The 10,558-nt window shown below is 45.3% G+C and overlaps 1 protein-coding gene across 1 annotated transcript in view; it reads left to right on the top strand.

The window, feature by feature from the left end:
• The first annotated feature begins 9,406 nt into the window (after positions 1–9,406).
• Positions 9,407–10,558, top strand: part of LOC124775611 (collagen alpha-2(I) chain-like) — a 125,470-nt gene continuing 124,318 nt past the window's right edge. The window contains exon 1 of the mRNA XM_047250441.1: positions 9,407–9,752. Coding sequence (XP_047106397.1) covers positions 9,407–9,752 — 346 coding nt within the window. The remainder of the gene's footprint in view (positions 9,753–10,558) is intronic.

Below are 10,558 nucleotides of genomic sequence, written 5' to 3'. Positions count from 1 at the left end.
AGGGAATAGATCACGCGGCTGGCTTCCTACGCCGTAGCAACAGACACGAGATGCCCAGTGTTGACGATAACTCTGAGCCAGCATGCAATACCTCTCCCGTTGGGGCAGCGGACGATTTTCCTGCCCACTCTGGACAAGTGCAGAGGGTGGGTGTGCTTGTCATTGGGAGCTCCAGTGTTAGTTGGATGATGGAGACCCTCAGGGAAATAGCAGGAAACGCGGGAAATAATGCCAGTGCGTGCTCGGTATGTCTGACGGGGAGTCTCGTGCGTGACGTGAAGAGACTCTGCCGGCTGCTATCGAACGCAATGGGCGCAACTGGCTGCATATAGTGGAGCATGTCGGAATGAATGACACCTTCCGCATGGATTCTGAGTGCGTACTCGGCTCATTTCGGTGGATGGCTAAATTGGTGAAGGCAGCTAGCATTGCACGTGGGGACCACGCTAAGCTGTCTATTTGTAGCATCGTACCGAGGGTTGATCGCCGTCCTCTGGTTTGGAGTGTAGTGGAAGGTCTAAGCCGAGAGGCTTAGACGACCCTGCGACGGTAGCGGATGGGAATTTCTCGACCTTCGCTGTCGGGTACAGAATTGTAGGGTTCCCCTTAACAGGTCAGGCGTGCAGTATTCGCAGGAAGCGGCTACTAGGGTAGCGGAGTACGGGTGGCGTGCACATGGGACATTTTTAGGTTAGAGAAACCCTCCCTTGGGATTAAAGACGATTTGCCTGGTAAAGTAGCCACAGTGTCCTCAGAGAACGTTGGTCGTCTCAGATCAGACATGAAAAGGTTTTACTGAAGGTTATAATGCTCAGATACTATTAGGAACAGGAAGTTGGTTGAAACCAACGTAAATGACAACGAAATCCTAAGTTCAGACTGGAATATTTATGATAAGGATATGTTAGTCACCAATGGTGGCGGCGTGTTTATTGCAGTAAAGATTTCGATAAAATCTGTCGAGGTTATTCCGATTGTAAATTGGTTCAAATGGCTGTGAGCACTATGGGACTTAACTTCTGAGGTCATCATTCCCCTAGAATTTAGAACTACTTAAACCTAACTAACCTAAGGACATCACACACATCCATACCCGAGGCAGGATTCGAGCCTACGACCGTAGCGGTCTCGCGGTTCCAGACTGTAGTGCCTAGAACCGCTCGGCCACCCCGGCCGGCGATTGTAAATTAATCTACGTGAAGTATCAAAGATTGATCAAAAACGGTAATCGAATGCTTTTATAGACCACCTGTGTCAAGAGCTCAGAACTTGCAGAATATCGTTAACAGTTCTCCTGATAATGTAGTTGTAACAGGGTGTGACTTCAACTTGACAGATATAGATTGGGAGCGTCATGTTGTCAAAACTGGTGCCAGAGGCAGGGATTCGTGTGACATTGTTCTGGATGTCTTGTCCGAAAATTACTTTGAGCAGATAGGAACCAACTCGTGAGAGTAACTCGTTAAACCTCCTGGAAACGAACAGGCCTGAACATATTGAATCAGTTGACGCGCAGGAAGGTACTACTGATCATAAGGCTGTGATAGTATCAATCACAATGGGTCTGACAAAGAATTTTAAGAAAGGTAGGAAGATATTTTTGCTTAACAAGACTGACAGAATACAAATTTCATAATATCTGAGCAATCTGAATCAAATATTCGTTGATGAGGACGAAGAAGTGAAAAACAAACAGAAAAAAATCAAAGGAATCGTGCAACATACCCTAGACAAGTATGTTCCGAGTAAGATCGTAAGTGATGGGGAAAGACCCACCATGGTTTCATAGCCGTGTTAGAAAACTGCTACACAAACAAAGAGAACTTCATATCAGGGTCAAAAGAAGTAAAAAACTAACTGGCAAACAAAAGCTGAACGAAGCGGAAATGAACGTAAGAAGAGCAAAGAGAGAAGCACTCAATGACTTTGAAAGTAAAACTTTGTCAGGCGATCTGAGTAAAAATCCTATGATGTTTTGGTCGTATGTAAAATCAGCAAGTGGGTCAAAGTCATCTATTCATTCACTCGGTGACCATACTGTCACCGAAACAGAAGATAACAAAGAGAAGGCTGAAATACTGACTTCGATGTTCCGAAATTGTTTCACCGCGGTAGGCTGTAGCATGTTACCTCCTTTCAATCGTCCTATGAACTTCGAAATGGCAAACATTGACGTAACTGATCGCGGAATAGGAAAACAACTACAGTCGCTTAGTGGTGGAAAGGCGTCAGGACCAGATGAGTTACCTATAAGATTCTACAAAGCTTATACGAAAGTATTTGCTCCCCTTCTAGCAGTAATTTATCGTAGATCACTCGAGCAACGAATGGTACCTAGTGACTGTATGAAAGCACAGGTCATTCCTATATTGGAGAAGGGCCGTAGGACAGGTGCACACAATTATAGACCTATGCAGTTGACGTCTATCTGTTGTAGAATTATGGAACATCTTTTATGCTAAAAAATTACGACATTCTTGGAAAAGGAAAATCTCCTCCATAAAAATCAACATGGGTTCCTCAGAAATGCTGCGAACTCAGCTCGCTCTGGTTTTCCGTGAGATCCACAGCGCCTAGACAGTGGCGGTAATCCTCGACTTCAAGAAGGCGTTTGACACCGTCCCGCACTGCTGTTTACTGAAAAAATACGAACTTGACTGATGTGAAGGTATTTTCCGGAGTACCCGAAGGAGGTGTGATAGGACTGTTACTGTTTAGAATGTATATAAAGGAACTAGTAGAAAGTGCTGGATGCTCACTAAGGTTGCTTGCAGATGATACTGTTGTCTATGAGAAAGTAGGAACGCCAGAATATTGTAACGATTTGCAGAATGACTTCCAAAGATTTAATGAATAGTGTAGGCTCTGGCAGTTGACCCTGAACTTAAATAACTGTAATAGATTGTGCATACATAGGAAAAGAAATTCCTTACTGCATAGCTACGCTGTTGACGACAAGCCACTGGAAACAGTATCTACCGTAGAATATCACGGAGTAACTATCCAGAGGACCTTAAGTGGAATGACTACATAAAAAAATAGTGGGAAAATCAGATGCTAGACTCAGATTCATAAGAAAAATCTTAAGGAAATGTAACTCATCCGCGAAGGACGTGCGAATTTCAGAATGGCAGAGTAACAGGAATAACGCGTCTGCATTAAATTTTGCATGGTACTCAATAAAACCTGTACAGAGAGACACCAAATGATGCAGAAAGCCTACGGTGACGAGTGCTTAAGCCGTACTCGTTGTTACAAGGGCGCTGATGACCGCGCAGTTGAGCGTCTCACAAACCAAACATCGTCATCGTCGTCATCGATGTTACGAATGGTTCACACGGCTTTAAAATGGCCGAACGGAAGTTAAGGTGATCCTCGTTCACGACATCCTTCGACGTCTACTGACGACGCTCGTGTCAGGTACGTCAACGAAACTGTGCGTGACAATCGAAGACTGGCTGTCCTAGAGACTGCAGAAGAATGTAACATTTCAGTTGGATCATGTCAAGAAATCCTCAGAGAAGGAAACGACCTGAAATGTGGTGAGACAATTCATGGTTCTTGCATCACGATAACGCACCAGCACATTCATCTCAGTTGGTTTGTGACTATTGAACAGAAAACAAAATCACTGTGCTGCCTCGTCCTCCGTACTCTCCAGACTTTTTTTGTTTTCAAAGTTGAAAACCCTGTTGAAGGAAGGATTTGCTACAACAGACGAATAAAAGAAAATTAGCAGACGCCACTTCCCGCGATCCAGTAAGAAGCGTACTAAAACTGCTTCTAGACGTGGGAATGGCGTTGGGAGCGGTGCGTGAGTAGTAGAGGATAGTATTTCGAAGGAGACTGTTTGCGCCCGCAGGCAGAAATTTGAATCGTCAATTTTACCGGAGTACCAAGAATTTAAAGGACTATATTATGGTTCGGATCCATTCGGATTGCAATGAACGACAACATATGTAGCGAAGCACTTCTTATTGACGACAATCACACACAAAGAAAATACACATATTCGCCTTCTAGCATACGAGGCGCGCGGGCCCCTACAGCCGACAGCCGCTCGACCGAGTGTCCTTTCACAACTGCAAATCTCTCACTCACCGGGTGAGTGTACCGTTGGGTGCCCTCGGGGGGGGGGGGGGGGGGGGGGCACTGACCACTGTCCGTCATGAACAAATACCTCCAGAGAGGGCAGCACTGTCCAGAGGCTCAGTCACATGCAATGACCGAACAGAGACAATGCACAATAAGTAAAAGGTGTAAGTAGGTTCTTTAGGTTTTTATGTTGGTAACGCCACGTAGCGCTCTATATGAAAATCACTGACTGAGCTGTGTGAAGTCTGTGGCTGGTTGTCATTGTTGGAACATTCGCTATTGTAGTGTTGCGCAGTTGGAGGTGAGCTGCCAGCAGTGGTGGATGTGGGGAGAGAGATGGCGGAGTTTTGAGAGCGGATGATCTGGACGTGTGTCCATCAGAGACAGTAAATTTGTAGGACTGGATGTCATGAACTGATATATATATATATTATGGCTTTTGAACACTATGAAGGTAAATACATTGTTTGTTCTCTATCAAAATCTTTCATTTGCTAACTTTGCCTATCAGTAGTTAGTGCCTTCAGTAGCTAGAATCTTTTATTTAGCTGGCAGTATTGGCGCTCGCTGTATTGCAGTAGTTTGAGTAACGAAGATTTTTGTGAGGTAAGTGATTCATGAAAGGTATAGGTTATTGTTAGTCAGGGCCATTCTTTTTTAGGGATTTTTGAAAGTCAGATTGCGTTGCGCTAACAATATTGTGTGTCAGTTTAGTGTTGATCAGAATAGGTAAAGAGCGAAATGTCTGAGTACATTCAGTTCTGCTAAGCTGTTTGAAAATCAAATAATGTAAGAGGTTTATCAGCACAGTCATTCATAAATTTTTCTAACGGGACGTTTCAAAGGTAAGCGTAGAAAGTTCCGGAATGTTTTGAACAGACCTCGTACAGTGAATTCGTGTCGATCTCTCGGCAACCAAACTCGCCTGATGTAAATCCTATGGAACTAATGTGGGTCGTTATCAGGAACTGTCACCGCGTACGTACATCAGCGGCCCGTTATTTACTCGAATTACATGACGTGTACATAGACGTCTACAAACCTACCAACAAATTGTCAAAACCCTGCCACGCAGAATCAGTGAGTTATTTCGTTCCACCGGCCGGAGTGGCCGAGCGGTTCTAGGCGCTTCAGTCTGGAACCGAGCGACCCCTACGGTCGCAGGTTCGAATCCTGCCTTGGGCATGGATGTGTGTGATGACCTCAGAAGTTAAGTCCCATAGTGCTCAGAGCCATTTGAACCATTTTTATTTCGTTCCAAAGATGGACAAACAAGCTGTTAAGCACATGGTCATAATGTTTTGGCTCATCAGTGTACTTATGTCTGGAATAGTTTTCGTAAGATCCATCCGATGCATCAGAAAAATCATTGCTGGCCCTGCATCTACGTCGTATAAGGAATGAAGTTTTACCTTAACAGCCTAGGCCTGTCTGTCTGCGTATAACGACGAAGCGTGGCACGAGAGCTTGCCTGTCAGTGTTTTAACTGTAGAAGCGTAGTCTTGCCACATTGCTTTCCAATTTTAGAGTACTTTCCGGATGCTTTTGTGAAGGGTTCAATGAGAAAATTATTGTTGTTGTGGTCTTCAGTCCAGAGACTGGTTTGATGCAGCTCTCCGTCCTACCCTATCCTGTGCAATCTTCTTCATCTCGAAGTACCTACATCCTTCTGAATCTGCTTCGTGTGTTCATCTCTTGGTCTCCCTCTACGATTTTTAGCCGCCACTCTGCCCTCCAATACTAAATTGGTGATCCCTTAATGCCTCAGAATATGTCCTACCAACCGATCCATTCTTCTAATCAAGTTGTGCCACAAATTCCTCTTCTCCCCAATCCTATTCAGTACCTCCTCATTTGTTACGTAATCTAACCATCTAATCTTCAGCATGTTAACTACCGCTCACAAAAAAACACCTAGTGTCAGAATAGTTGATTTGTCCACTGCACGGTAATAAATTGCCAGTGGATCACGTTTATATTAGAGGAAAAATTCATTAACTCAGGTCACTGAGAGAGCACTTCGCAGCGCTACCGCGGTTTTCTCTATTGTCAGCTACTCCACTAAAACACATATATTTGTATTTAGAAATATTGCACGAATATTTACTTGCTATGGCGATTCGTCCGCTGTTGCTCACTTACCTAATGGCTGCGGCTCTTGAGCAGCTTGTGACACCCGCAACTAAGAACTAATTTTGTCGGTATTGGGGATGTTATGGGCAACTTTAAATTGATTCATTCCACAAGGAGATTGGGCAATTAAAGCGAGCTATAATATCGTTAGAAGAGAGAGAGGCGAGGCAGGAAACTTGTAAATCATGCAAAAAGAAAATCTTATATCTGTCATATCCACAGGCAACAGTACATTCTGTTCCATCTGGAAGTGATTTATAGGTCTGTCCTGTATCTGAATTCTTGCGTATCTGAATTCGTGCTGGCCACATAACTTCGGACTGCTGGTGAAGGTAAGTAGCCCAGAATTTACGCCGGCCGGAGTGGCCGTTCGGTTCTAGGCGCTACAGTCTGGAACGGTTGCAGGTTCGAATCCTGCCTCGGGCATGGATGTGTATAATGTCCTTAGGTTAGTTAGGTTTAAGTAGTTCTAAGTTCTAGGGGACTGATGACCTCAGTAGTTAAGTCCCATAGTGCTCAGAGCCATTTGAACCAAGAATTTACACAGTGGAAGGGCTGGACCAACAGAAGTTAAATTGGACTGAGATTAGGGGAATACTCAAAAATACTCTCCAGTCATGATCATGCTTACTAGCTGTTTCCAAACACTTATGGAGCCGTATTATGCTTGCTGAAAAACTATTTTCTCCAGAGGCAAGAAAATCACGCAGATTTGATCTCCGAGGATTTACAGTATAACCGGTCTTGAGAAATGAACCTAGAGAATGTTACGAATACACTTGAAAGACTTTAATGCTCCACTTCCGTGTACCTATCCCTCTCCCTCTTCTTTTCCTCCTCCCCTTCCCCCTCTGTGTAATTACAGCAATGCATGCAGTGAGTCCGTTCTCCTAGTGTTCTCGAGTAGTTCGGCAAAGTCCATCCACACTATCAGTTACGTGACTCATTTTAGAAGACTTGGAGTTGTTACTTACAGCAATCCACTTTCAATTTATGTTACTTGAACTCTGGTCTTCATTAAGGATGCAGACACCATCAGCCCCCTCCTAAGAAACTGGACGTCATTAGACGGGAAGTTGGTTAAAATGATTGTGATAAGTACCAGACAATTGTGAGACCTTAGTTTCTCACGGCGCATACAATGTTCGTATAACTTACGGGAATGTAGCCAGGTGACAGCATTGAGAACCGCCGATATTTCGACAGGAGCACACGCTGCCATTTTCAAGGCAAAACTGCAGCAAGTAAGAGCTGTGCAAGCGAATTTAAAACCTCGGTTTTCAGAGAAACTCCGTACAGATAACACACACACACACACACACACACACACACACACACTGTAAATACTAATTTCAAAAAGTGGTTCAAATGGCACTGAGCACTATGGGACTTAACATCTGAGGTCATCAGTCCCCTAGAACTTAGAACTACTTAAACGTAACTAACCTAAGGACATCACACACATCCATGCCCGAGGCAGGATTCGAACCTGCAACGTAGCGGTCGTGCGGTTCCAGGCTGAAGCGCCTAGAACCGCTCGGCCACAGCGGCCGGCCACACTAACTTCGTCACAAACCAGAGATAACGGACGTCACAAGTAATTGACAGTGAAATTAATAATCAACTGGTGAATAGCTTGAACTCTGTTTCTCTGTTTTTTGACAAGTGAGAGAGAGAGTAGGATTCCGTGCAAAACTGAAACAAAAGCCACCATCTCTATTTGTAAGGTTACTTGCTAATTTAATTTCCACAGCTTCCTTAATAATATTATCTTAACAGCTGGAAGCGCATGCCTGAATTTCTGTGTTGTTATATTCCTTAGGATGACCAATGACACGATAACGTTCTGCAATGGCGGAATTGCTCGGCTCGGCTGTTGTAAGCGTTTGTGCCGCTTATATAGGTTCACCGGTCCTTCACAGTCCTGATAGTTTGACTAGTGTATGAGATGTCACAACTGCAACTGACTGCCACAAACGCATTGCCTCTCATCGACGTAAGAAACCCGCCGAGGAATTGCGTTTGAATGGCTCAGATTTTCTAGTAAATTTTGATGTGGTGTCTCTCTTCCCTCGCGTTCCTCTGTCTGATTCGTTACGCTTGATTGAGATTTGACTTAGTGCTGGATTAATGAACCAGTTTCGGCATGTGTTGACTTCCACTTACTGAAACCCGCGTTTGACTTCACGGTAGTGAGAATTTGAACGACTTTTTAGAACACTTGAATTCAATCTACCCGAATATTCGTTTCACGAAGGAGTGGGAAAAGGATGGCTGTGTTTCTTGCCTTGATGTGTTGGTCAGGAGTAAGGTGGATGTTAAGTTGGGGCATACCGTCTATAGGAAGCCTACTCATACTGTCACCATCTCGCTCAAAGTGAAGGGATATTTAAAGGGATATTTGGTACCTTTGTTCACAGAGCCCATGTCATCTCAGACCATTAGAGTTTGTCAGATGAGTTAGCCCATGTCGAACTCACCTTTCGTCAGAATGATTATAGTGAAAGACATATTAGACGTTCCTTACAATATCGACCAATTGTGCATCGGGTGACTAGTTCTTTTTTTTTCAGCTAAGCCCTCTACGGCCGAAGATTGGTTGATTTTGGGGAGGGGACCAAACAGCAAGGTCATCAGTCCTATTGCATTAGGGAAGGATGAGGAAGGAAGTCGACCGTGACTTTCAAAGGAACCATCACGGCATTTGCCTGAAGTGATTTAGGGAAATCACGGAACACCTAAATCAGGATGGTCTGACGCGTGTTCGAACTGTCGTCCTCCCAAATGCAAGTCCAGTGTGCTAACCACTGCGCCATCTCGCTCGGTGGGGTGACACGACCACCTGGTTGGCACGTCTACACAATCTACAGCTCTCGAAAACGATTGAGTTGATTTATTCCCTTCACAATAGGCTTACACCAGAAGCACGCACTGTTTCATTTGCCCTTACAGACCATGATCATCACTTCTTTTTTTTCTAATTTGGACAAATTACATCTGCTATCCTTGGCGTACATCCATGACCTATGAATCCCGTTATGCACCTGCTGTCTCCGTGCTCCCAGCTGCGACCTGAAGGCTTCACAGATGGGTGTTGTTTACTGTGACGTGGCTGGACAAGGCGGACCTTCAGGCCGGCTGTCAGTCTGGCTGTCGCTGGTACCTGCTGCTCGTCACTATGGATTTGTGGGGACAGCGGGCGCTGGCGGCGGTCAGTGGCAGCGCAACCCTCCAGCTAGAGCGGGCGACGCGTGTCGGGAGGCTGCCGCCTGCTGCCGCTGCCAGAAAGGGTTTCGGTGTTTGGCCGGCGGGCGGCGCCGCCTATCGGAATGTCACATCTGCGCCCGGGAAGGGCCGTCCATTTGTCTCGGGCCGGGCCGGGCCGGCTGCTTTATGTAAGTCGGGGCTGCCCCAAATGGGACTCCGCTCGTGTAATGGGGCGCCGCCGGCTCCCATCTCAATCACGGGTCAGTCGTCGCTAATTGCTCCGGGCGGGGGCGGGGGTGGGGGCGGCGCTGCCTCCTGTCCGCCCTCACCTGGCGCCTGGCGCCTGGAGCCTCGCGTCCTGGAGAGCCTTCGGAGTTTGGAGGAAAGCAAAGTTGGTGCTGCTAGGAAGGCGAAGTCCTGGCTTAATTCATCCAGACAAACTGCAGGCATATGAAATCGACCTATCTAGTTTTATAGTTCATGTTTATATTTCTGTACTGCATTGCTGCGTATGTTCGTACCTTCTTTCCATATTGTTGTTGTTGTTCTTGTTGTTGTGGTCTTCAGTCCTGAGACTAGTTTGATGCAGCTCTCCATGCTACTCTATCCTGTGCAAGCTGCTTCATCTCCCAGTCCGTACTGCAGCCTACATCCTTCTGAATCTGCTTAGTGTATTCATCTCTTGGTCTCCTTCTACGATTTTTACCCTCCACGCTGCCCTCCAATACTAAATTGGTGATCCCTTGATGCCTCAGAACATGTCCTACCAACCGATCCCTTCTTCTAGTCAAGCTGTGCCACAAACTCCTCTTCTCTCCAATTCTATTCAATAGCTCCTCATTAGTTATGTGATCTACTCATCTAATCTTCAGCATTCTTCTGTAGCACCACATTTCGCAAGCTTCTATTCTCTTCTTCTCTAAACTATTTATCTTCCATGTTTCACTTCCATGCATGGCTACACTCCATACAAATACTTTCAGGAACGACTTCCTGACACTTAAATCTATACTCGATGTTAACAAATTTCTCTTCTTCAGAAACGCTTTCCTTGCCATTGCCATTCTGCATTTTTTATCCTCTCTACTTCGACCATCATCAGTTATTTTGCTCCCCAAATAGC

Source organism: Schistocerca piceifrons, chromosome 2, assembly GCF_021461385.2.
Source record: "Schistocerca piceifrons isolate TAMUIC-IGC-003096 chromosome 2, iqSchPice1.1, whole genome shotgun sequence".
Taxonomy (NCBI): domain Eukaryota; kingdom Metazoa; phylum Arthropoda; class Insecta; order Orthoptera; family Acrididae; genus Schistocerca; species Schistocerca piceifrons.
This window is presented reverse-complemented; position numbering and strand designations above follow the sequence as displayed.